Here is a 27,827-nt window from a genome sequence, read left to right as displayed (position 1 = left end):
AACAAGTAGTAAAGTTTTCTGTATGTATAGATGTTTTGTCTTGGAATCTATTTTTGCACAATTTAACTTTCAAATACAGTAGTTTTTATTTAGTTCTTTTTTATCTATCAATAATTGCTTTTTTTTCTTGAATTTATAATTTCACAATTATCATCAAAATGATAAATGATAATTGATTCCACTTTTATGTAAATTCTGCCACTTTTCTTCTTAGGGCCCCAACCACAAACTGGAGAGGACCATTCAGGAATCCAAAGACTCTCTGTCGAGCTTGGCCAACGTGAATGTCCCTATCGAGGGCAGCCTTACAGCGTTGCTTGTACAAAGACACACAGATCCGCAACAACAGATCACGGGGCATCAACAGTCTGCACTGATCCTCCTTCCAACTGAAACCTCTTCCACCTCCTCCTCTTCCTCCCCAGCCCCTTCTGACTCCAACCTGAACACCACTGGACTCAATAAACCTGTCTCAGACTCAGAGTTCCCAGAGCCATAAACCTTCCAGCAGCACGGTGTTCTAATATCTGGGTTGGTTTGCTGTAATTACTTTTTAAGTAGCGGCTTTTTATTGGCATGCTGGCACAGACATCTGTATTGTTCATTTGCATTGGCTTGGTAATAGTAGTAAGATGTTTGTTTTTTTCATTATGCATGTGGATAAAATACTGTCGCTGCAGTTAACAGTGTGTTCAACTGTTTACTGCAGTTATCAGTGTAATAGCAATGGTTACATATTGTAACAGTAGTTATATTAACACAGAAGCTCTCTGATGGACTCTAGAAGGACAGCACTTCCCCATTTGCTAAGTCGCCAGCTTCCTAACTAAGTTCAACGTAATCGGCAGGAATGCTGGTTAAAGCAGAACTCCACCTGGTTGTGATAGAAGTAGCACTACAACACCTAATCAACTTTCTTTTTCAACCAGATTTGTTCTCTAATGGGCTCTAATGGACTCTGTACCACTGCTCGTGACTCAACATGTTATGTCCCAACACGCAATTGGTCACACTGGGCTAGACTGAGTGGGCAAGTGAGTCAGCCATAGCGAACACCACACTTACTGTATCAAATCGGGTTTTCACTTAATTCGTGGACCCCAGAAATAGAGAGAGAGATGTCAAGTCAACTGCTCCTCGTCATCCCCAGATAAGGTTCCTGTAGGAGCTGAACATGCTTGACAACACCCAGAGAGAGACCAAAAACAGGTAGAGACACTCAAAAAACACTCAAAGTCCTTTCTGGTCTTGCAGAGCAGGTGTGGGTGACAGCAGCAGCACCACACAAAAAGTCTCACAACTTCTTTGAAATCCTGAGCGTAGGCCAAGGATAAGACAAAAGTAAGTCACCTGACGGACAAGGTGACAAATGTCAGCCACCAATCCTTCCCTACAAGTATTCCTGTGCAGAAAAGCAAGGGAGGCGGGCAGTAAAAAGCCAAACACCCAGATCACCCAACTGTATAGAACTGAGATCTGGGGTTCCAGGACAAACACTGCCAGGAGAGTTTTTGTCCATTGACTGATGGAATTAGTTGATGCCGTTTGCATAGTTAACAGCGATAATTTATTTTGACAAGTATATGCCAACAACCTTTTCAGGCCTTTTTCCACTCTTTCGTTTCTGTAGTCAGAAGAGGGAAAGATTATCTGAGTGTCAACAGAGAGCAGCTACTTTACCACTCACTGCCAAAGTGGCCCTAGAGACAGGGAAATGCAATTGATCGCTTAGCTACCTGTACTCCAGTTAGTGTAAATAAAGGAAGTAGAGACAAAGACTTAAATTTGTAGTTGTTGGCGAGAGGTGGCCCACCTATGTCACCAGGTCGTCCAAGCAGTTTTCAAGTCCAACCTGAGACTTGGAAGTAAGGAATGTGAGCCAAATCTTTGGCCCTGCACTACTTTGTGTCCTCATTGCCATCATACATGTACTGCATGATTACGTACAGCATGAGAAGGGGACTTTATCACAACACGAAAATGGTGACATAGCCATTCTTCCTCCAGCTGAGGCCTTTGCCTGGCACCTAACTCTGAGGCGCTGACAAGGCCATAGGTCAGAACACATACGGTGAATTTCCTCTGCTGGGATAGTGGCCACACGAACACCCTCAACATTCACCGAGGAACCTGGTAAGTCCTGTTAGAGCCTGTTTGAGTATTAAGCCTGTGTGTGTTACATATATAAACTCTACCACTTAGAGGGCCTGCATATGAACAGACCATACTGTTTTCTGCAGCTATTAGTGTAATACAGCATTATTACAAAGGTGTGAGAAATGTTTTCTTTTCCTTAGTTGTATGCCTGTCTTCTCTGAAGTGTGACTCAGGGGTTATGGAAAATTGCACTGCAATATATAGCACAGTATCAAGTATACTGTCGTTTTCTTCTTAAAAACAATGTGCATTATTACTGTGCAACACTGACGTGCACCGACTGCACGACATTAAGCCAACAGAACGCACCATACATTCTTGTCCGGGTAGTTATCATAACATGCAGATTTAAGAGTATTCTGCTGTTATCTCAGAGCTAGGACTCTGACAAACAAGTATGATGTAGGTATTTCTACATGGCAGTGCATGTGTTTTCTATTTATATATTTACTGTTTTGCACTGTTTATGAGCCCAAAGTAGCACATTACAATATAAAATGATGTCAGAGTGTTTGTCTCTTTTTAGGATGCACTTAAAGGGTGGGTTGGGGGAGAGAGGGGAAGGGGAACACATGGAAAGTTAGTACTTGCGCATAAACAGAGAGGGTTTTGTGCCTATACAACCAATCCAAATGCTAAGTCAGCATCTTCATGTATAACTAACCATAACGTCAATGAAGCATATCGTTTTCCTGTACTATTTTTGTTGGCAATGTGCATTCAATTTAAAATATTGTTAGACAATTATTAGAAGATAAATAAATCACATTGCAAGGTGTTACAAATATATATATATATATATATTTTTCTTTTTTTTTAACTGAGTAAGTTATATGAGAAACTCATTAGCAACACAGTAGTAGATATGTTTGTTTTGAAGCTGTGGGAGCAATAAATGAAAAAACACTTCTAGTTGTGTCATATTTTTCTTTTTAAGTCCATAAAGGTGTACTAACAATGCAAACACAATTTACTACAGTATCACTTCTCCTCTAAAGTTGCACAAGCTTGTCAGAGCTATGCTGGGAATTACATGAGGCCAGGTCACCTATAGTGAGTCAATGTACCAATGATACAATGGTAAAGCTGTCCCACCTTTGCAGGTGCTAAATGATAGTGAGGGAAAAGACAATCAAATGATTTTAATCAGCCAACTAAAAACACCTGTTGGTGTGTTGGGCCTTCAACTAAATTGACTTCTACTCACCTTTAAACAAAGTTCCTAACAACATGTTATACTAATATATCAATACATATTAACAAATGCAACGCCACTATAAACAGCTGAGTGCGATAGTCAGTTATCATAGGTCACTGTTAAAGTACAAAAACAGCTTTAAATACCTTATTCAGTTGCAGGCTAATATTGTAGGTCCTATGCAAAGACCTATTATTGAAACATAGTATGTTACAATGCTGACACCTAGTGGTCAGTTCAGTATGGAGTGAATTTGATTACATGGTCGTTGACGTACCCAGAAGCCCAGATGTCCCAGTTTCCTGCTAGCACCTAAACGCAGCATGCATTTGTGGATATGCGTGGAGCCTCACACCGTGAAAATAGTCTTTAAAGTCCACGCAAGAGACAGTTAATGTAACCTGATCCGTGTATATCAGGCGATCCGTGCGCACACGTTCAACGATCTAGAAATACATAAATAAAAATGTCACAAATATTTTAGACATGTGTATGCACAGAAGGCTTTTCGATTTATCAGATCGGTGAAGTTGAAGTTAAAAAATATGTACGAAACATATTCATAATTTGTGCATTTACATAACTGTTTTACATGTGTTCAAATCGCTTGGTATTACATTTGAACACGCATTTGTGAATACCGAAAATTATTTAAAATTATTAATATTTGTGTCTATCAATTTTTTCATCATGTAATGTTTGTGTCATCATGTGTTTGTGTCTATTTTGACATCAGTTTCACGACAGTTTAATTCGTGAGGGTTTGGGTGAAACGAAAGTGAAACTGTTTAATTTCCTTGATACAGTGAATCATCGTTTTTTTATCTAGTGACGCTGGAGCCACCCTGTCGAGGCTACAGCGCTCAGCGTTATTGATTAGGCTGATTCGTAATGGCTTCGGATAACGATGATGTAAATGAGCGTCTCATTGATTACTATAAACCGAGGTTGCGAGAGCGTGTGGTGGTGGATCGGGTTCTGGATCATATACAGTTTATCGAAATCGCCCAAAAGGAGCAGATCAGACTCAAGGCGAGGAGCGATGGTAACATTGTGGCCACGGATGATCTGATCGCCGCAGTTCTAAAGAAGCCACATGCCCCTGGCTGGTTCAGGGCATTTGTTGACGCGTTGTTACATGCCGGTTGTGCATCTGCAGCGGAATACATCCAGGACAATCCCCCAGAACCTGAAGTGGAGGCCGAGAATGATTATTGTGTCAAGCTCATTCAATTGCTCTCTCCAAGTCTTGTGGACATGAAGACTGAAGTTGTCTGCCTTCACTGTTTCTCCCGAGGCCTCCTCACCAAGGATGACAGTGAGATTGTAAGTACACCGATCACATTTTAATCTGGACCTGAGTAGCATCTGGAGGATAATCAAAGTCTCACAACATGCATCCACTGTAAATGTATAGCAGAAAATGGTCATCACATACATGTGATGACTATTTTAGACCATTTTAGTTTGTGTATAGTTTTTCCAGTTCCACTTTTTAAACCCATGTCCCATTAGATGTCTTTGCAGCGACTGGCCACAAGATGGCAGACAAATGTAGGCTGTTTTCATCTGTTTTGCACAGCACAGTATCTCAATCTGATAGCATAAAACCAGTCAATTATTATGCTCATGCTGTAGATTAAAACTGCAACGACAAGCCGAGGAAACCAGAGTGGAGCCCGTGAACTTCTCAGTTGTATCGTGAGAGGTCGACCAGGATGGTTTTCTGAATTTCTCGAGGTTCTGCGTGAAACTGAACACAAGCACCTGTACGAGCTGACAGGAGGGTCACCTGACTCTGGCAAGAAAGGTGACTCACATTACAGGAACACACACCCAGCGCATGGAATGTAATTAGTGAAGTATCTGTGTTAGGATTATTAATTAGATACACTTATTTACTACGTACTTACTTACTAATTAAATTAACTGCCAAAGTGTGATTTGGTTATTTGTCATTAGGCTCTGAGGAGAAACTGCCTTCAGTGAAAGATCAACCTATGGAAAGTGAAGCTCCAGCAGCAGCTGAAGGCTGTGATAGCCTGCAGTTAATGGACATCAGCTATAAGGAGGAAGGAGAAGCAGGTCTTGCAGAACACCTTTGCTCAACAATCAGTGAAAAATATATTATCTTTAGATGTCAGTGATATTGCTACTAGATATGGCTACTGCCAGCTGTGGCAGTAGCCCTGATTATGTAGCCTCTATATTAAATAAGCTAAGTGAAATAAATTAATTTGAACATTCATACATATAGTTTATGGTTCAGTTTACCCAAATCACAAAACACACATTTTTCTTATTTACCCATTACCTGGTGTCTGACCATGTAAATCATTTTCATTTGCAAAAGTTTTATACGGACATGTTCATGAAAATTGTTTCTTTAGTAGATAATAAAACACGCACAAGAGTCACATATCTCATCTCTGGTCCATAACCAGGTCTGTGGATTATCATGAGTAACTAGGACATTGCTTCTTGTAAACAAAATTCAAATGTAAGTTATCAATGCCTCAAGGACCACACACACAATTCAATCCACCTCCTTTGTTTTATTGAGAGGCAACAGACATCTCCATCTGAAACTATCTGCATTGTTACCACCAGGGGTGAGAGGTGAAATCTTCCCTTTGGTAATTTTGTTGAACAAGTCTAAGATGTATCTCCTGCCTTTCCTGACTGTGGTTTGTATACATTAGTTGATATCTCAGTATAAGCGTAGTCTTTTTTTCTTTTATAGTTTTAAGGGCTGAGAGAGCCAGGACAGATGCATTTCATTGCATTTTTATGTAATAAACTAGAACTTTAACTCTCTTTTCAGACCTGTACGAAGGAGCTCCCACTGAACCCAGTCAACTGCCAAAAAGCTTGAAGCCCTCACAACCAGGTGGGACTGATCCACCGTCACTCACCCTACAGTAGTTGATACTGTTTATGTTTTTCAAGGATTCAAAGTATGGTAGTAATCTAAAAAGCTGGTTCTGGTCCCACACACGCAAAAACAAAAGTCAAGTCATAGTGAGAGAAAAAATGTACACTGGATGTGTAGATGCCCTGTAGTACCATAAAAGCAGAACGAGTGTGTTTGGAACGTGCTGCAAGTGGAACATTTCAGGCTGCTTGACACCAAAGAATAAGTTCCATGTGTGTACCATGATGGACCACATATAGGTCAAAGAGGACAAAGCATAACCAGCGCTTCAAATGAAAACCACATGCTGCTATATTTGAGCATTGTAAAATAATGTAAAGGAAAGGTTGACTTCAAGTCGCTGTGGAGTGGAGCCTTCATTACACATATAGACTTATACCATGCTTCATTTTGTTTGATTGTCTCAAAAGCTACTGCATCATCTCTCACCGCACTGTGCTCGTTTAAAGTGCCTCTCCGACATTATGTTTGCATAATAAATGAGTGCTTTAGGGATAATCAACAAAAGTAGAGCGGTGTGAACTAATGAGGCGGTGGAAATAATTACATGATATGAAGAAATGGAGGAAGTGTCTTTTATTTTCCTAATAAGAGGTTACAGTACAGTTTGTCTCATCAACATGAGTAATGACATTAACCTGACTGGTTGGCCAGGTTGCATGGATTAAACAGAAAGGATCACGTGTAAGATTGTTCCATGTGCAGATTCATTTGTGGTTCTTCTTAAATTCATTTCACTGCACTGAATCAAACTGAAAAATAAGCCGGTGGGTTTTCTGTTCTTTTTGGAACGATATTAAACATAGATGATTGTTGACTTTCCTGCTCTAATAAATTCAGCGTCAGGGAACTGCTCGTAAAAATACAGGAGGCCACAGGCCACTGTTTACTTCTTATTGTCTCTTAAGCCGTATCTTGCCATCGGCACAGACATGTATTTACTTCGATGTAGTTCCTTGAAACAGCACTTTAACCTCTGGCATACCCAGTATGAGAGGGAAAATTAAAAGCTGTCTGCACAGAGGGAAAAAAAAAAAGCTTTCTGGGGGATTGAACTCATAACTGGAAGGAAACGTAGTACCTCTAGTTGAAGGTAGCAGAGAGGGGGTATATGCACATGGTGCATGTTGTATCCCCAGCCTAGACAGAGCCAATGAGTCATAGCCCGCCAGCGACTTCAAGTCTGACTGAAGTGAATCACAAAGTCTTCTGTCCTTGCAAACAGGAAAATAAGACAAAATGCTGCCACAATAGACCTCAAGAACAGGGAAAACATTACTGAAATGAAATGATACACTCCAAGCTGCTTGAGGAAATCTAAATGATTCATAAATGCAAGCAGATGTTAGCTTGTGCAAGGAAATACTGTACATAATCTGGAGTTTGATTATTTTTGAAAAATTTGAGGCAGTTAAATTGTAATCATATTCCCCTTTAAATGAGACTTCCCATTTTATATTGCTAATGAGTAAAAGGCCAGATTACATAGATTTATTTGTATTTGAACAATGATATCTGCTGGCCTGCTTTTGGCACAGTTCTTTGAATCTTTGAATTTTATGGTTTAGACAAAGCAAACATGATTTGACTGAAATGATTCATAGAGCAAAGTGTTCACATATTAACTACTGTACATAAGGCATTCTGTGTTAATTGTGGTTTGAAATCAGGTGGGTTAACAATGAAAGGGTAAAGTCTGAATGCTCAGTGTTTTTGTTTTAAAAGAAGAGTATATTCCATGAAATCGGTGCATATGCGTAGAGTGTGTTTTGCATTTTTGATAGCAGCTTTAAGAAAACATTCCACCACAGGACCAAAACCTCAAACAGTGACAAGCACATTTGTTTCCTGCTTGTGATGCCTGTAATTGTGAGTTGCTGACCTAGACAAGAAGTTTTGTGTGTCTGAGGTTCTGCTCTGCATTACAGATTCAGTAGCAGCGGCTGGAGGCCCAGAAAGAGCTGATATTGTTCTTCGAGATTATCAGATGAACGTTGCAAGACCTGCCTTGGAGGGGAAAAACATCATCATATGCCTCCCGACAGGAAGTGGTAAAACCAGAGTTGCAGTTTACATTACCAAAAAACATCTGGACGACAGGAGGGCAGAGGGCCGTTCAGGGAAAGTGGTCGTCCTGGTGAACAAGGTACAACAACCTGACTTGAAACAGTTTGGCTTCGCACCACTATGCTGACCTACTTATCTGCTTTTCAAATCCAAAGAAAACATTCTATCTTTCAGTCAATTTGGACATGTGGGTCAGCTCACCACAAATTACATGCCGTATGGTTTAGACATTCCCCTGCACTTTGGTTCCATTTGGCATGCATGGGATCTGCCCTGCACTGGAAAAGACCTCTACTTAATCCATTTTGGATTAAAGTTTCTTCAGATATAAAACTGTTTAGTTGAGTTTTAAAACAATTTGAGAAATAGTGATCATATGTGACTTAGACTGATCATAGTGGTTCACTCTTCAACTCTGGAAAGAACAGAATAATAACTTGCCATGTCACTTCTCTGCAGTAGAGAGAGTAACTCACCCTGATCTTTAAACAATGAACCACAAAATATATTAAATCATGGCACAACTAATGTTGTTGTTGCATAAACCAACGCACTCTCAAAGAGCTTTGTATTAATAGAAACGATGCAGGTATTTCATAACACTGAATGTGCTCTGGTGTCCTGCAGGTTCCTCTTGTTGAGCAGCATTACTCTGCAGAGTTCTTGCCATTTTTGAAGCACACATATAAAGTGGAGAGAGTAAGTGGAGACTGCCAGCTCAAAATCTCATTCACAGAGATTGTGAAGAAAAATGACGTCATCATCTGCACAGCCCAGATCCTTGAGAATTTCTTGGAGAGGTCTAACAAAGGAGAGGACGAAGGGGTGAACTTGAGCGGTATGTTTTTACAATGTGATTTTACAAAAACTTGAAGAATCTGACACAAGAATGTAAACAACTTTGCCTTGGCGCAGTAATTTCCTTTCGTTTTAGTAAACCTGATCGCCACTCAAACACAAACCAGCACTGAAAATTGAAATAAGGTCAAAACAACCTAATGTTTTTCTTTTTTTAAAGGCATCCTAAAACCTTTAGTTAAAATCTGTTCAGGCTTAAACCACAGACACTGACAGGTTTTGGAATAGAAAGCCACCCAGAGGACTCATAACATCTCCCCTGATGATACCTGACAGGATCTTGTCAAAGTCTTCCGGCTCTGCTGTTCACTATTGTTGGCACTCACCAGTCCAAGGTGGAATAGCCACCTCAGTGGAACATATGCTGTTTGTTGAAACGCCTGAGAGCGTGTCCTTTTTCTTTTTTTTCCTATCTCCTGCCTTCCAGGCCACACGTCTGTTCAAGCCATCAGTGTGCGGCTGATCAAATTCACATGAGACCTTCTATCACCCACAGTACATCAAGCTGCCACTCCTCCGTTCTCTTTTTCCTCCGGGGACAAATTTGTATCACTGGTTAAAGTTTTTCGTATGAATGATTAGAATTCACCTCACTCCGACTTTTGCAAAATACAAAAAATAAGTAATGAGTTGAAGCTTTTTTTTTTAAGCGTTTTCCAGCATATGTTATTGTGTGGCTGAAACTGCTGAGTCAGGTTCCTAGAAAAGTGCTGGTATGTGTGGGAGGATATCTCTCACAGACAGATGTTATAATCTGTGAGTTAAAATCACCTCTATTTATTTAAGAAACACAAATAAATGTCATATAAATGGCACTGCTTTGGTTGAGAAAATTGCAGTCCCTGGACGGTAATGTTACAGTGAGACTCGCAGAAATGTTATTGTTTTGACAAAGCAAGCAGTAATCTTGCCAAACAAATGAAACCCTCTAAAGAATCTCTTTTTGTAATCCTCCATGTTGCTTTTTACAACTAGACTTCTTTGTGTGACATACTGTACAATACATGCATTTATATGTTTGGCTGTCACGTCTTCTCTTCATGTAGATCTGTCACTGATCGTCATAGATGAGTGTCACCACACTCAGAAAGGAGAGGTCTACAACCACATAATGATGCGCTATCTGACGCAAAAGCTTAAGAACACAAAGCTGAAGAAAGAGCAGAAGGAGCCCATGCCCCTCCCTCAGATCCTGGGCCTGACTGCCTCGCCGGGTGTCGGGGGTGCCACGAAAATGAAGAACGCTGAGGAACACATACTGCGCGTAAGTACTATTCTAAGCTTCCTGTCCACACCTATGTAGACAAAAGCACAGAGCACATCTTAGGTACACCTGGCAAACTGCTGTAACACCAGAGGCCATGGCCATAAGAATCACAGAAGAGATGATTAACCTGTTGTGAATTAAGCTGTGTCCACACCTAGTATATTCACATGTCAAAGTTAACAAAATAATTGTCTTTCTTTTCGTTTCACACTCTCATCTTTTGCTCATCTAAATCCTGCCGTTTCTCTGCCAGCGAGGATCCTGTTTATCCAGCCAATCTGTTTCAAATGTTCCACACAGCCAAAAAGTTTCCTAGTGCCACAAAAGTCAAAAATTGAAAACAGCCTTTTGGCTTCAGCTCAACTGTGTCTGACATGAAGAGATTTCGTAGAAATAGTGTGCATCACTAACATGGAGATGTTTTGATTTATTCCAACGAAAAATATGTCAATATGTGTCGCTTTCATAGATTTGTGCAAACTTGGATGCTTACAAAATCATGACGACGGACCTTGGGCAGTACCAAAAGGAACCAAGGAAACTGGTTAAAACTGTTGAAGACAGAAGAGAGGTACATTTGTTTAACAGGAGATGACCTCATGGTAGCTTTTTGATACAGTTTCTCTCTAAGGAACGGCTTTAAGAGTGTTATATGTCTGTGTCCTTTTCAGGATCCCTTTGGTGATGTAATCAAGAACATCATGAATGCCATTCATACACATGCTGAGCTGAGCCCCACGTCTGACCTTGGCTCTCAGAATTATGAACAGTGGGTTGTTCAAAAAGAGCGAATAGGTGAGCACAATTTGTTTATGCTCCTCTTCAGGGATACAAGCCCTTTTTATAACAAGCTACCTGGCTTCTTGGATCTAAAACTTGTCTCAATCCGTTCTAGCTGCAACAGAGGAAAATCAGAAAGTGCGGGTTTGCTCTGAGCACCTTCGACAGTACAACGAAGGCCTGAATCTCAGCAACACCATCCGCATGCGGGATGCCTTCAGTTTCCTGAACAATTACCACGAGGAGGAGTTAAAGAAGAAAACAACTCCAGACGAGGAGCATGACATAAAAATCACAGATGCTGAGAGATTCCTCTTCAATTTGTTTAAAGGTATTGTGGTGTTGGGAGAAAGTGACTTGTTATCAATACTGTTAATGTCTTGTTGCATTTAAGTCAATACATAGACATTTTGGGAAATAAGCGTATATGTTTTCTTGCCTGGAGTTAGATCAACTCTGACATCTGTAAATATAAGGCTTGGTGCTGGTTGGCTTAGCCTAGCATAAAGACTGGAAACATAAGGAAACAGCTAGTCTGGTTGTGTCCAAAGGTAACAAAATCCTCTAACCGGAACCTGTAAAGTCCATTAATTAACTTGTTATATCTTGTTTGTTTAATCTGTACAAAAACCAAAGTGTGAAACTAGCAAGCCGTGGTTTCATGTGTAAGTTTCCACAGGTTTGCCTGGTGACCCAACGGCGACAACAAGACAGATTTTTAGGAACATAAACTCCTGTACATCCACACATAGTTTTTTTTCAATTTGGCTTTTGAATAAACGTATTTCCCCAAACTGTTCCTTTAACTTCTAAAATGGTACTAAGAATTTACCATTTTATGCGTTGAAATCTGATGCCTTGCAGAGAACAAGAAAGAACTGCAGAGACTCGCAGAGAAGCCAGAGTATGAAAATGACAGCCTGTCGGAACTGAGAAGTAAAATCCTGCACGAGTTCAGCAGCAGGGAGGAGGCCAGAGGGATCATTTTCACCAAAACACGTCGCAGCGCCATTGCTCTAAGTCAGTGGATTCAGGAAAACCCCAAGTTTGCTGACATCGGAGTGAAAGCCTCACATGTGATTGGAGGAGGAGACCAGAGTGTTGTTAAACCAATGACCAATGTGAGTGAACATCATACAAACTGCAGCACATTTGCCTCTAGCAACCTGCAAACTTAAAAATCACAATCACAATTAACCTCAAATGTGGCATTCATCAGACAGAGCAAAGGGACGTGCTGAACAAATTCCGCAACGGTGAAGTCAACGTGCTGATTGCTACCACAGTTGCAGAGGAGGGTTTGGACATAGCGGCGTGCAATTTTGTTATCCGCTACGGCCTTGTGACCAATGAGATTGCTATGATTCAGGTCAGTGACGTCAGTTCTCAAATGACCTGTAGTTTGAGTTAACGATTATAACTTCTGTGTCCAGTAATGAAGGCACAATATACATATGTATTACAGGAAAACACTAAAGTGGTTGCTTACCATTGACTGCCATCACCTTTTTGCAGGCTCAAGGCAGAGGAAGAGCTGAGGACAGCAGTTACACTCTGGTCGAGGTGAAGAACTCTGGGGTGGCCGAAAAGGAGTGTGTCAATGAGTACCGCATTAACATGATGAACAAAGCCATTACCAAAATCAGAGCCTTAAATCAAGCGGACTATGACAAACGGGTACGTTCTCCTCAAACGTTTTAAACTGAAAGCTACATTCCAATAAGACCACTCTGGGTGATGTTTTTTATTCTTTTTTCATCAGATCTACGAGTTTCAGTTTCAGGCTATAATGGAGGAGAAGGTGAGAATGACTAAGAAGAAGCAGAAACACATGCAGCATGAGAAGTGTGAAGTGAAGTTTAGCTGCCGAAGCTGCAGCAAACACGTCTGCACAGGCAATGACATCCAGATCATCGAAAACATGCACAGAGTCAATGTTACACCAGAGTTCAGGTACGAATCACAATTCAGAGTCGACTTTTACATTATCCTGTGATGTATAAACTGTCTGCCACAGTTGTAGTTATGCTCTCATCATGAATTATATCCTGCATGCTGAGCAAATCTGTCCAAAATTACATTTTAATTTGGACTTCTTTTCTTTTACAGTCAACTTTTCACTAAGAGAGAAAACCCTACTCTTCAAGAGCGACTTCTGGATTATGAGACCAATTATTACATAGCATGCAAGGACTGCGGGCAGGTAAATGAAAAATGTTCTCTTTTAATGGGACATTTTGGGAAATGCACTTATTTTCTTTCTTGCCGAAGGATGAGAGGATTAATACTACTTTCATGTCCATCCATTCAATATGAAGCCATGAATCTGCATGCAACATTCAGAGGGACTAGTGTACAGCTGTCTTTTCAAACAGAATAAGAGAAATGTTGGGTGTCATCCACACCCATATAAGTAGGAATGAAAATGAGTCACTGGAACACATGAGAGATAACTACAACCAGATGATTCCATATATTTTTTTTATTTCAGGCCAGGACTGACTAATACTTTCTCTGGTTGCCATTTTCCTCCCAAATTATATTTCAGCTGAGCATTAATGGCATTAACTTGTTGTCGCTGAACAAGCCTTTGCTCACTCGGTGTACATATATCACCCTATCGTCCCTGATTTGCGTTGCAGAGATGGGGTTCCATGATGCTCTACCGAGGGATCGATTGCCCCAGCCTCCATGTGAAAAACTTTGTGGTGGCTTTCAACGGAAAGAAGATCAGCAAATGCACCAAGTGGAGCGAGCTCCACATCAGGTTTCCCGTCTTTGACTACGCTGAACAAGCGAGCCGCGTGGCGGAGAGCTTAGATGACGAAGATGATGACGCTGAATGAATCGCACCTACGTAGACTCGTTCATTATTCTGTTGTATTCTTATCTTTGGCTTGCACGGCATGAATTACTTTACCCATCTCACTGGCAAATGCAGTGCTTCCTTCGAGTGTCATGATAACTGGAGTCTCTGATGGTTGTGGATTTAAGCATGTGCTGCAAAACATGAATTAGAATTGTTGGTGTATGGGATACTATATTATGAATTTACTGCAGAAACTCTTAACAACCATAGAATATATGTGCCTATTGTGTGTATCACTGAGGGAAATAGGATTTTCCTCTCAAACTCCTGTGGTCTCCTGAGATCGGAGCCACTAAGCCTGTGATAGCCCCTCAGAGCCCACCTGTCAACACACATGCAGACAAACAAGTGCTGCTGGTGATTTTCCATTAAATCCAAATGTTGAGTCAGTCACAGCGACTATTTTTAGAAGTATTATAAAGAATTGTTTTCCACCTACAGAAAGACACCTGAGTGATCTGATTGTACATGCACAATCATGCAAGTTGTATCGGTCCTTGAGTTATAAAACTGTGTCCACTGTCTGACGTGTCCTTTTATTTTTGATTTGTATTTATGTTCTAAATAATGAATTCACTTTTTATTAAAAACTGTCCCACACTAAATACTTGTCCAGCACCATTATTGTGTTTCTTTTTTCCACAACTGGAAATCTCTATCTCTAGCCAACTTCTGCCTTCATTTGTTGAGGGAATGACTTGCGCCATGGTGAAAAAGCCACTTCCTAAATACCAGCAAGTTGTGCGCTCTTGGAAAGTTGTGCAGGCAGATTTCAGGGAGGCATCTCTGTCTGTCTGGTGTCGGACTCCTCTCAGGAATGCAGCGGGAAGTGTGAGAAGCCTTGCTTCAACTAAAAGTAGGACGGAGCTCTGTTCTTCTCATGTTGCCGCATTTAGTTTAAAACCATTGTTCCGGGTTGTTTTTTGCTGTGAGAGCATGTTAACCAGGCAGCAGAAGTCACTTTAAACTTCACATCGTCGACCAGGATTATTAAAGACTGAAGAGCTTCACGGCGACTTCTTCAGCGTCATGGTCAGTAATGGATTTATCAGCTTCAAAACTTAAGTGAGGACATGTTGTCAAAACTTAAATGCACCATTGGTAAATCAATGTAACTCACTTACTGCGGACAGTGTGCAGCTTTCTGTTTGGGATAAATGGACTACGAAACGAGAATCTGCAGCGTCAGCTTGTGTTGTGTGATTTCAAGAGGAGGATGGTTTTGCAACTTTTGTGTCACCTTTCACAGGGCTGCAGCAGCAAGGTGCTGTGGGGGGTGATAGGGGCGGCTGTCGTCATCACGTTAATAACGATCTCAGCAGTTTATTACAGCAGTAAGTTGAAGTTTAGGCCTGACCTGTCTGTGCTTTCCTTTCTCTCTGTGAGGCTGTGCTGCGTGTTGGGAACAGTGTGAAAATAACCAAAAACAGTGTGCAACACTAAAGAAACAAAAACAAATCAAGTATAGATCCTACGTATTTATACAGCATAGTAAAAATAATATTGCATCATTTTAAATTGGTTTATTTCTTGTTTTGGTGATTTGATTTTTTTGTTTTTGTTTGCTTTGTTTTGCTGCCTAGATGTGTGTATTTGTTATTTATACGTGTGTCTTGTTTCAGTAACAAACTTGCGAACGAACAGACAACGATTATATGATTCATAAGTGGCTTTTATATGATCAACAGAGTAATAGCGCGCTGCAGGAAGTTATAGCGCCACCGCGTGAGGTACAGATGGATGAGTTTTTTTTATTTCTTATTTCTAACAGCAACATCTTACTTTTCTACAGTGGCGGAATGTAACTACGTGCAATTTTGCCGTACTTTATTTGAGTATTTTCACTTTATGCTACTTTCTACTTCTACTCCACCAATTTTGAAGGAAATCATGGTACTTTTTACTCCACTACATTTATTTGATAACTTTAGTTTCGTGTGCGATTTAGGTTATTAATAGGCCAATTTTTACTTGAGTACGATTTTGAATGCAGGACTTTTGCATGCACTTTTATTATCGCAATATTGCTACTTTTATTTGAGATTTGAATTCTTCTTCTATCACTGGATTTCTGGTATTGTGAAGCAACCAGCCCTAATGCAGCATTTGCATCATTTCAGAGTCTGATGGTCCCAAAAGGCTATTCACCCTTGACGATTATTTCAATGACACCATTAGGTGGAATTCCTACAATTTGTATTGGATATCAGGTAAATCTATATATTACACAGGTTGTTCTTTTTGGACAAGACAATATATAAATCATGTTGTGTACAAACATTTTTCTTGTCTTTTATATCTGCAGACAAGGAGTATCTGCATAAAACAAGAGATGGGAATATCTTCCTCCACAATGCTGAAACAAATGAGGAGTCACTCTATCTGAGCAATTCAACATTTGTAATATATTTGTATTTTCCAATACGAACACTTTGTAACAATAAGCACAATGATAATGCAGAATAATAACCTATATTTTATACTAATATTTTCATAATCGTTATCATTGTAGGCTCAAGTGGATGCCACAGATTACATGTTGTCAGGTGATTATAGATACATCGCTTTTGAAAGCAATTTCACAAAGGTGAGAAACTGTTCCCCGGCTAGCTTTGCATATGTGTTTTAACAATATTTCAACTTTACAAGAGGTTCGCTGTAAATGTCACCTTACATTTAATCATCCCAAAAAAATACCTGATAGAAAACGTCTGAAACTAAGTTTTGTGTTTGCACTCCGACAGAAATGGAGACATTCATACACAGCCTCGTACTCCATCTATGACAGGGAGAGTTCGTAAGTTGCAGTGTTTTATTGTGATGCAGTCCATCATTTGTCATTATTTGGATGGACACGCAGACTAATAGGTTGGGATTTATTTGGTATCACCCTAAATTATATTCATATGTCTTTCCAGAACATTTGTTATGCCTGTGAATCTTCCAACTGTTGTGCAATACTTTGCCTTCGCCCCAAGAGGAAACAAATATGTAAGTTTACTCCAGGCAACCCTGTCTTCACATTCAGTTGGAATGAACAATGTTACAGCTGCTTCAACATCACTGGCTTTGAAATATGTTGCCATGGTATGTGACGCAACATGGGACTCCAAAATAAATATCAGGTCCTGTAAGACTGTTGTAAAAAGTGTACTTGATTAACTAAAGTTATGAATCTGACTATGGATTTGTATCATGTATGTAATCAAAAACTACATTTTGATTTACAGGCTTACGTCTCAGACTTCAATGTTTTCTTCAAATCCTCTGTAACTTCTGAAGCTATACAAGTAACCCACAACGGGAAAAAGAATGAGATCCTCAACGGCATCCCTGACTGGGTGTATGAGGGTGAGTAACATTCACTCTTCCTCAGGTGTGCATCTGTGTCTTCATATGGAAGATGATTACCAATTTCTTTTCTTCCAACAATTTCAGAGGAAGTATTTGCGTCAAACGGGGCAATATGGTGGTCAACAACTGGAAAATTTCTGGCTTATGCAGAGTTTAATGATACAAACGTTCACAAAATTGAGTTCTCTTGGTATGGAGTGGAGCAGTATCCAGAGACAGTGGCGGTTCCATACCCAAAGGTGGGATTCAATATGTACAGTGCCTTTCAAAAGGATTCACCCACCTTGGGGTTTGTCCTATTTTGTTGCGTTGCAACCTGGAATTAAAATGAATGTTATTTGGATTTTATGTAATAGACCTACAGAAAATAGTCAAAATTGGAGAAGTGAAAAAAAAACATTTCTTAAAGAAAAAGAATTGAGAACACATTCCCACACATTCCCCCTTTTAGCTAACACCAAACATATTGTTTATTTCTCAAAGAAATTACTTTTTTTCTGGCCACCCTTCCATAAAGCCCAGCTCTGTAGAGCGAAAGGCTTACAGTCGTCCTATGGACAGATACTCCAATCTCTCTTGTGTAGCTTTCCAGCTACTTCAGAGTTATCTTTGCTCTATTTGTTGCCTCTCTGAATAAATGCCTTCCTGGTCCGTGAGTATTGGTCCTCTCTTGGCAGGTTGGTTGTGGTGCTGTATTCTTTCCATTTAATTTCAAGGTTGTAATGCATCAAAATTGAGATGGAGTGGAGGTTGTTGACACAACTTCACTTATTACTTAAGGTGCATGGAGAAGGGAAGGGAGGAGATTACCCTAAAGAAGGCCATAAGTCGAAATACGTTGGGCTAAACACCACCGTTGTTATATATTACAAGTGTCGCTGGAGTTTGAACCTTTGCAATGCAGTAAAATAGGAAAAACGCCATGGGAGATGAATACTTTTGCACGGCACTATATTTGTATTCATTTATAGCACACATTATATGGGCACATCGTCCATAATTTATCTTCCTCAAACTCTCATGTAATTATTTCACAAAAATGCTACTGTATTTGGTGCAGGCTGGATCTCCCCTTACCAAGGTGAAACTGTTTGTGGTTGATACCACAAATCCATCCCGCCGCACACAGGTGTTCGCCCCCGCTTCTGTTGCTTCTGGGTCTGTATATTCTTCACGTCATAGCATCAATTAAATCAAACTTCATTGAAAACAGAGGCAAACACAATATCTTCATGGTCTGCCTTACCTTGTCACTTTCTGTTGCCTTTGCTGCAGCGATCACATGTTGTGCTCAGTGACCTGGGTTACAGACGAACGCGTCGCTGTGCAGTGGGTCACGAGAAAACAGAATTACGTGGTTGTACAGATCTATGACTTTGATGAAAGCAGCTGGCAAGAAAAACAGGTAGCTGTCATGACCAATGTGTTGACTACATGGTCATTTGACGAAAGGCTAATTAACTTCAATGAATTTCTCTGCTCTCTATAGAAATTTGAGCAAACAAGCAAGACGGGATGGGTCGGCCATGTAAGTCTCTGAGAAGTTGCCACCATTGATTGTGAATTAATTGTTTGATTCATTACATTACATTACATTACAGTCATTTAGCAGTGTGATTTGGTGTATGACTGTAAAATATCACCTTTTTTTCAGTACGTCCCCTTACCTCTTTTCTTTGCTGATGATAAACTCAGTTTCTACAAAATCATGAGTGACACTCAGGGTTACAAACATATTCATCTTGTGAAAGATGTAAGTATATTTCAATTATATTTATGCTAAATATGCTGCACAGTAGCTTTCATCACATCTTTGGTGTTGAGGGTTGTATTCACTCCTTTTGCGAAGGGCAAAGTGACGCCTATCACCTCTGGGAAGTGGGAAGTCATCTATATATCCAAGTTAACAAAAGATGCCATGTGAGTGACGATCCCGTACACAAAGCTACACAAAACATATAAGAAAGTGAATACATGTAAATCTGACTCATGTAAAATTCCTCTCTACAGATATTTTGTGAGTAATGAGTACCAAGGGATCCCTGTGAAAAGAAATCTTTACAAGTAAGAAATTATTTTAATCTCTGTGATGTATTCTTGGACCCCAGGAAGACTAGCAGACACTTTAGCCGAAGCATTCTGGGATTCTATAAAGAATAAACAAGAGCACAATAGATATTACAACGTTAGGATGAACTTGCATGACTTGATCGTCATATCTGACGTGAGTTGTTTGTTTATCAGGGTTATTATTGGAAGCAGCCCTTCTGCTCCTCAGTGTCTCACCTGTGACCTGCATAAGGACAGGTGTCAGTACAACTCTGCTTACTTCAGCTTTGACGCCTCTTACTACCGAATGGACTGCTACGGTCAGTTACCCATCCACATCTTCTCTTAAGCAATAACTCATTCACAGTGTTGGGGGTCATCTGTGGCAAGGGCATCTGTGAATAATAATCTGTGCAAAGACTTCCGAAGTGGTACAGAAGACTTGATGTTTGATAAACTGTGTTTGCATTTTCTATTTATGTTTTTACTAGGACCTGGGTTGCCCCTCTACACACTCATGGACAACAGGGGCTCAGGTGCAGGTCCGTATCCTTACTAACCATAAGCCCATTGTTGAATTATTTATTGCAGACATTTTACAGTCAATTCATATTATATTATCATCTCACTTTGCGTCCTGTACAAATGTGCACAGATTATTTTTTTATATATTATTAATATTTTGTTGTTGTAGCATAACTAAATAACAGAAAAATTCTCAAATATTGTGTTTTTAGTGAAAGTCAACCTTCAGTGTCAGTTATACAAAAGTGTGTTATGGTGATACCTGCTCTGTACTTTTCACACTGATTCTGTCCAGGTTGTATCAAGAGAGGTGGCAGATCTTAAAGATTAACAGTTTGTGGTTTAAAAGTAGAAATATCTTTGATATTCACTTTTATACATGTTTTTATTTATTTTTTGTCAGAGCTCTCTGTTCTTGAAGAGAACAAGGAACTGGAAAATATTCTGTCAGAATTCCAAATGCCAACAATGCAGCATGGCACGTTAAAGATTGCAGGATATGGTGAGACAATACAGTATATGTTTAAAGATCCCTACCAGTATGTTTGAAGATGTCAGGTTTAACAGGTTTGGACCCAAACACAGATGAGTGCATTGAATTAATAACAGAAAACCTTACAGAGTCTAAAAATTATTGATGATAATGATATTTAAAACATATTGTGAAAAAGTTCAATTTCTCCCTATTCACTAAGCCCTGTTCCCCCACATTAAGTGTTATGTGTCTGCTTTATTTGTATTTATTTTTTATTTATTTGATATAATATAAATTAAGGTGTATAAATGACTCAATCTTCTTTAGTTTTCTTTGTTTTATGGGTTCATAGGAGTTGTGTTGTTAATCTCCCTCTGATTTTGGAGTAGTACAGCATGTCATAACTTTTTTTTTTTCGCCAGATCTTTGGTATCAAATGATGTTACCACCAAATTTCAAGAAGTCTAAAAAGTATCCTCTTCTTATTGATGTGTAAGTAAACAATACTCCTCGGCGCTCCATCTCAACATAATTCAGTGAGCGCTCGTAAACATTTGATGAAATCTGCTGTTGCTGATCTATGCAGGTATGGAGGCCCCTGCAGTCAGGAGGTGGACTACCGTTTCAAGCTGAACTGGGACACGTACCTCTCCAGTTCAAACGGGATCATCATCGCCAGCTTTGATGGAAGGGGAAGCGGTTACCAAGGTGATGAAATAATGCATGCAATCTACAGACGCCTCGGGACGTTCGAAGTGGAGGATCAGATAGCAGCTGTGAGGTAAAGTGTGTCTGAACAGTCAATCACCTCATGTTATATCACATGCACTGTGAAGGGATCTCATTTGTTGGCTTTACCTCTCTGACGAGCAAAGTTATGTCATATTATTCACAAAGATTTAAAAGTAAGCAGTGGATGGTCCGATACTCTCAAATATGTGTTCATTGTTTTTGTTGCTAATAAATTATTTACGTGTTGTAGGAAATTCATCGACATGGGTTTTATCGACAAAGACAGAATAGCAATATGGGGCTGGGTAAGTTGCACTGTCTTGTTGCTCTTTGTACTTCTCATATACTTATGTTCTTATTCAATGTTTTTACATTCGCTAAATCCAATCAATTCTGACTTTCAGTCATATGGTGGCTACGTCACCTCAATGGCCTTGGGTGCTGGAACTGGACTCTTCAAATGTGGAATAGCAGTCGCCCCAGTGGCCAAGTGGGAATATTATGGTTGGTGTTTATACATACTATAGTATATAGTTCTACAATCTATTCTGAGAGAACTATTTCCCTCATTTGATATTATTTCTACAGTGTACTTGAGAGTTCTCCACTGATTTGTCATTGCAGTTCCATAACATCGTCAGATACACTGTTGACACATTTTTTAAAAAATGGATTAAAGTCGATGCAACAACACCAGAGATGTTGTCATTTCTATTCCATGCATTCTTCTCCTTTGCCAAACACCGGCGTCTATGTTTCCCGCAATGCAATCTGACCACAGACAATTTGGTTGGAGATTTAGGTGTGTTTTGCTAGTGCTGGCTAATGTACCTCAAGCTGAGATGAGAAGCTGGCTTCAGAGGTCCCCCCTTAAACTCGTAGTTGTCAGCCCCAACTGACACTGCCTCAAGTGACATCACTTGAGGCAGTTTACCAGAATTCATGGAGCTCCCTGGAGCTGGAACGAAAAAAGATTTCCACATATTCAGCAGTACTCCTCAACACCTGTTACCAGACTTTGATGTGTAAAATCAAGGTTTCCCTCTAAGGATTCAAATCTCCATATGAATCTTGTCAACTCTCTCAAAACCTCTTTTCTTCTGTTGAATAAGTGTAATTTGTATACTATGTGCTGTATAATTGTGATCTTAAATTCGTTTTTTTGCAGATGCAGTGTACACTGAACGCTACATGGGCGATCCTGCAGATAATTCAGACTCTTACAAGGTACATTTTACACAAGTCAGCTCTTTCACAATACTCTTTCTAAACTGCACATTACTGACTTGAGACATACAGTACATTTGTTAATAGTGACATATCTATTTTATCTCACAGAATTCCACAGTGACCGCCAGAGCAATGAACTTCAGAACAGTAGACTATCTATTGGTTCACGGCACAGCAGATGGTACGTTTCATCAAAATACTCTTATTTTCCGTTTTTGAGCATGTGGTAGCCCTATTTCTCAACAGTGTACCAGGTAACACAGTAAGGCCTTTCGCTAATGGACCCTGTTTACCTTGAGCGTTGATGTTTATTCACGTAGTGAAAGCACTGTCTTTCCTGTAGACAATGTCCATTTCCAGCAGGCAGCACAGATCTCCAAAGCTCTGGTGGACAAGCAAGTGGACTTTGAGGCGATGGTAAATATTGGCTCAGGGAAGTGGGACTAATATTGGCCTTGATGGTGTTGATTTAATGAAAGTTTCAAATGGGGGGAAAAAAATGGCCATGTGTTATTATGCACAGTCTTAAATATATGGTTTAAAATGAGTATAATTTGATATTGGAATTCAGAATTTTAGAGGCTATGTACTAATCTGAATTTTGCATTAATTTCAGTGGTACACAGACAGGAACCACGCTCTCAGAGGATCAGCCTTTTATCATACATACACCCTCATGAGCCACTTCCTGCAGAAATGCCTCATTCCTCCCAAATAAATGTGAAGAATGTGACAGCATTTTTTTCTAATTTGTGTATTTTTTTATTTTAGTGATATGAAGTGTCAGGTTGAACTGAATTTTGAATTTGAATGTGCAATGGGTGTTCAAATGTTCACACAAATGAGCATTTTTATTTTATGTGGATTTAGGGATCCTTTGTCAAAATATCTGACATTCAAAACATACTAAAAGCCATTGCATGCATTTATGTTTGAAAGCATTCTTTTATGTGAATATGATATCATACAATAGCTCGGCACTGATTTGTTGTGTGAGTGTTATAATGTGTGTAGCAGTCATGTTCTAATAAATAAATATTGTTTTAAATAATGATTGATTATTTGTATATTCTTATGATTTTCCCTCATATCATTTGTGTTCAAAAGAATTAAGTTATGTATATGTTGTCTATCTCAATACATGTTCCTGCATTTAAAGCTTGTGCATGTGGGGAGAATACATGACTTTTATAAAATATTAAATAAAATATTATATATTTATATATATATATATATATATATATATATATATATATAGCTTTGTTGTCTGTACATGATAAAACAAAATATTCAGTTTTTGTTTCATGACACTTAAGAGGCAGTAATTGGAAAACATATGGGTGCCAGTATTTGTCTGTCTTTATTTGTCAGGGTGGAGGTCATGTTTGATTGCAACACCTAAAGTGGCAGCTTTTACAAAGTCAAATATATTCAGTGGACTGAGGTGGAAGCTGACTAATGGGTTGAGAGTAATAGAGGATGCTGATGTTTCAGTGACGGGGGAGTCACCTGGGAGAATGCTCCTCAGCTCCACTATATAAGACTGGGCAGATCAAGGGGGGGACCATGAAACAGCTTCAGAGGGAAGAAGGGCACCAATCAACGCACTTTACAATCCTCGCAGACGCTTGACAGCAAGTAGCACAGGTGAGAATTTTTGTACATTCCTCCTTTCAAATGTAGACATGTCTACTTTAGATTTTATTTCTCTCATCCTAAATGCTGCTGTAGCAAAATAATTCCCCTTGCGGGATTAATAAAGTAACTATCTATCTATCTATCTATCTATCTATCTATCCTGCATTGAAATATTCTCACAGTGTCTTTCTCTGCTCATCTTTCAGAAGCTCAAACAATGAAAAGCGCTCACTCTTTGGCAGGAGTCCTGCTCCTCATCGTGATCCAAAGCAGCTGGCAGATGCCTGATCAGGACACAGACCGAAACCCCATGTAAGACCAGCTCTCATCTTTGTCTCACACATTGGCCTAAAAAGCTCCCCTAGCAAAGATCTTTTATGAGAGGATTACAAAGTCTGGCCATGAGTATTTGGTGACACCATCCTGAGCTGCAAAAATATGCAGCAAATCTTTTGAGAGCAACAACCAGGTTTTAACAAAATTAGATGGCTTAGAGTGTTACAGCAGAAAAGCAACTACCACTTTTCATCTATTTTCTTTTTGTATAATCTTTATTTTTGTGTTTGTTTTTTGATTAAGAGGGCCAAACATTTCTAAAGCAAGAACATCAAAGAACTCGTATGCTAGTAGACTGCTTTTCAGTTGACAGCTCCACATGTTGCTTTCAAAGTATCAGCTATTGACATCAGAGGAAAAGGATTTCCGGGTTAAATAGACCAAATAATGTGTCATTTGTTATTCTTTATTAAAAAAACCTGTTGGGGAACTTTTAGATGAGTTACGTGAAATAATGTTTATATGTTCCATTTGAATGCCTTCCTTGTAGCACTATTTGCATGTATTGACATTTTAATATTTAATATTATATTATATTTTAGTTGTATTGTGGTGTGTCCTGTCATAGTTGCTGATGCAAAACTTAATTTACAAAAGTATCGCATAGCCTAATTGAAAAAAGATGTAACATTCAATTTCACAAGCAAGGATCAGTGCATCAACAAGATCCAAATTTACAGATATTATTATTGATTCTAAAATGTACGAGTAGTTATTGGTGGATGAGAATGATGCAGCAGGATGAACAGTTGTGGTGTGAGGAAGACTCCAGCAAGTTGAACTCCCTAAAAAAGCTTTTATGGATATTTATTACATTACAGTCTCTTAGCAGACGCTTTTATCCAAAGTGACTTACAATTCAGTATCTATCTACACACCGTAGGCACAACTACGGGAGCAATTTGAAGTTAAGTGTGTTGCTCAAGGACACATTGAGCAAGCGATTAGCAGCGAGCAGCAGCAACTAGCAGAGCCAGAGCCGGGGATCGAACCGCCAATCCTGTTATTGACAGACGGCCCTCCACTTAACCACAGTCACTGTCATTTATATGACACGAAGGGGAGTGTTTGAGATGAAGTTGTGTCAACTAAAGCTTTATTATCTCCATCATTTCTAGTCTATTGGCTGAAAATCCCCTGCTGGCTGAACCCATTGAGCTCACAAACATGAAGAGACATTCGGAGGGAACATTTTCCAACGACTACAGTAAATATCTGGAGACAAGAAGAGCACAAGACTTTGTCCAGTGGCTAAAGAACTCAAAAAGGAATGGGTGAGTGTACCCTTTTCTTACTGGATCACTTCAACTTGGTGGCATAGCATAAATGATATCAAATATAGCTGTAATATATCAAGGAAACCATAAGTCTTGCTTTAACTGCATTAATACTGTAGATTGCTCTATGTCTGTGGTATTGGATCAGACAACGCAATTGCATAAACAGTTATTGTGACAGTATCATCTAGATGTGTCTGTCTCTACAGGAGCCTGTTTAGACGCCATGCAGACGGCACCTACACCAGTGATGTGAGCTCGTACCTGCAGGACCAAGCAGTCAAGGAGTTTGTGTCCTGGTTGAAGAATGGCCGAGGCAGAAGAGAGTAAACTCAACCAACAGCTGCCTAAATAATGCAACGATTCACACTGACTCTGTGCTATTATATGTTTCACAAACTGTACTAGAGTTTTTTTCCTGGTCATGCTATTAAATTCCCCTAATAAGAAGCTCTGTCGGCCTTCAGTGGTTGAAGGAAATGTTGTCAAAATGCCAAAAGGAACAGTATGCTTGAAATGAGTCTCAATCATAAATGCTGTGTGACTATTTTATTTTATCAAGCATTTGAACCATAATAATTTTTTTCTGATTTTGGCAATTTTCATCTTTCTTTTCACATAAAATTTGTCAGAATATGTTACAATCACATTATTGATCTGAATTGCAACTTGGCTAATTACATCTGTAGATAATCTCAATACCTTTTCTTATCATTCAGATAAAAGTCATATTTAGTTTTCAATAAAGAAATGTGTACAATCTATGAGTTCCCTCTTTAAAAAAAAAAAGAATCCCTTTTGAAATATTGGTTTGACAAGGATCTACATCTGACTGTGTACGAGTCCATCTACACATAATCTCAGAGAATACATGAAGATTACATTTTAGGGACAGCTAAACTGCTGCTACAGCTCCAACTGTTAATGTTCACCAAAAATATAATTCTAAAACTTCAAAATAAATAGGTATCTCAAAGAAAACATTTTCGATTGGTAAATGAGAATATATATTGTCATTATCCAGTTACCACCAGTGTTCAATTTTGACAGCAGGCACCACCCATGCTCTCCTAATCTTTCTGTTTGTGGAGGCAGAACAAAAATCAATAAACACGGCACTACCCTGGGAGAAATGTGCTGTGGGATTTCCACCGGGTAACAGGATGATGCGTGTCACCTGTCAGCTGTTCACCGGAGGAGGATCACCCAGTGATGCTGTGACAGCACACCGAGGAGGGCTAAATGCTAAATGAAAGAACATGAAATCACGTCAATCAGCTCAGACTCGTTGGGAACAATGACTGGGTCGACACTCTCGAGTTCCTCCTGGCGCTGAGACAAAACAGGAATTCACATGAGCCAGCAGCTTGACATGCTTTGGGATGTGCCACCTCTCTAAGCTGTCATCCACCGCACATCCGAACCAGCTGTTGATTGCAAGAACCTCTGCCCACTTCCGTCTATTTGTAGGCCAAATCTCTGAGGGTTGGACATTAATGCTTAGCAGCAATGATATTGGATGTTTCTATCATGTTATCCCCCATGCAGGAATTACATCAATGCAGTGTGTGACCAAGCATGTGCTGCTACCTGATTATTTGACAGTCTGATATGTGATTTGAGCCTATAAAAAAATACTCTTTGAGTCTAAAATGAAAGGTTTTGTGGTTACTGTTCAAGTAAGGTTAACGTTTCTGAAGCACTTCATAATAAGATAAAAACATGCTTAGCTTACGCATTACTATTGAATAAGTAGAGATGATTTAATGCATCAGGCTGTATTGTGAAATACCGTTGCTCACTTTTAAGCAATGTTACAGTCACTATGAGTTTATGTATTATTATATTATATTATATAATGGATTATGATTTATAGATTTGTATGCCAATTTTTACTTTCTTACTGCAGACAAAAGCCAGATGTTAGTGGGCTTTTATCCAGTGGGAAAGGGGCTTCAGTTATGTCATGCATTAATCGTTATGCCATCAAATTAGCCAGATTCCAGTTACCATTTGAGACCAATGCATTTGATCAGCATCTCTTCAAACAACAGCTGTTTTATCAAACTGATAGTATGCA

At 39.4% G+C, this 27,827-nt stretch overlaps 4 protein-coding genes across 4 annotated transcripts in view; all 4 read left to right on the top strand.

The window, feature by feature from the left end:
- LOC137867423 (potassium voltage-gated channel subfamily H member 7) overlaps window positions 1-3,031 on the top strand; it is a 34,901-nt gene extending 31,870 nt beyond the window's left edge. Inside the window, exon 16 of the mRNA XM_068704014.1 lies at window positions 215-3,031. Within this exon, the coding sequence (XP_068560115.1) occupies window positions 215-499 (285 nt within the window). The 3' untranslated portion in view covers window positions 500-3,031. The remainder of the gene's footprint in view (window positions 1-214) is intronic.
- A 1,147-nt stretch (window positions 3,032-4,178) lies between these two features.
- On the top strand, window positions 4,179-14,736 carry ifih1 (interferon induced with helicase C domain 1). The gene is made up of 16 exons (XM_068703988.1): window positions 4,179-4,681; window positions 4,994-5,165; window positions 5,318-5,440; window positions 6,180-6,245; window positions 8,219-8,436; window positions 8,985-9,195; window positions 10,262-10,479; window positions 10,952-11,053; window positions 11,154-11,277; window positions 11,378-11,593; window positions 12,127-12,383; window positions 12,482-12,631; window positions 12,778-12,939; window positions 13,025-13,215; window positions 13,372-13,465; window positions 13,905-14,736. Exons 1-16 carry the CDS (start codon window positions 4,247-4,249, stop codon window positions 14,106-14,108), a joined length of 2,943 nt encoding a protein of 980 aa, XP_068560089.1. The 5' UTR covers window positions 4,179-4,246; the 3' UTR covers window positions 14,109-14,736.
- Window positions 14,737-14,902: 166 nt separating this feature from the next.
- On the top strand, window positions 14,903-23,547 carry fap (fibroblast activation protein, alpha). Its single transcript, XM_068704002.1, has 26 exons — window positions 14,903-15,163; window positions 15,381-15,465; window positions 16,252-16,341; window positions 16,437-16,531; window positions 16,644-16,718; window positions 16,876-16,928; window positions 17,050-17,122; window positions 17,362-17,482; window positions 17,570-17,724; window positions 18,546-18,643; window positions 18,761-18,890; window positions 18,975-19,013; window positions 19,140-19,238; window positions 19,335-19,405; window positions 19,496-19,549; window positions 19,730-19,854; window positions 20,026-20,076; window positions 20,463-20,561; window positions 20,957-21,026; window positions 21,121-21,315; window positions 21,517-21,571; window positions 21,671-21,770; window positions 22,435-22,493; window positions 22,605-22,677; window positions 22,840-22,913; window positions 23,113-23,547. Exons 1-26 carry the CDS (start codon window positions 15,161-15,163, stop codon window positions 23,212-23,214), a joined length of 2,244 nt encoding a protein of 747 aa, XP_068560103.1. The 5' UTR covers window positions 14,903-15,160; the 3' UTR covers window positions 23,215-23,547.
- Window positions 23,548-24,068: 521 nt separating this feature from the next.
- gcgb (glucagon b) lies at window positions 24,069-26,509 on the top strand. Its single transcript, XM_068735004.1, has 4 exons — window positions 24,069-24,143; window positions 24,341-24,446; window positions 25,589-25,744; window positions 25,957-26,509. Exons 2-4 carry the CDS (start codon window positions 24,352-24,354, stop codon window positions 26,075-26,077), a joined length of 372 nt encoding a protein of 123 aa, XP_068591105.1. The 5' UTR covers window positions 24,069-24,143; window positions 24,341-24,351; the 3' UTR covers window positions 26,078-26,509.
- Window positions 26,510-27,827: the final 1,318 nt, after the last annotated feature.

Source organism: Cebidichthys violaceus, unplaced genomic scaffold, assembly GCF_023349555.1.
Source record: "Cebidichthys violaceus isolate CVI_PGR_0920_01 unplaced genomic scaffold, fCebVio1.0.p SCAF_11, whole genome shotgun sequence".
Taxonomy (NCBI): domain Eukaryota; kingdom Metazoa; phylum Chordata; class Actinopteri; order Perciformes; family Stichaeidae; genus Cebidichthys; species Cebidichthys violaceus.
The sequence above is the reverse complement of the archived record's forward strand: the minus strand, read 5'-3'. Positions and strand labels throughout refer to the sequence as shown.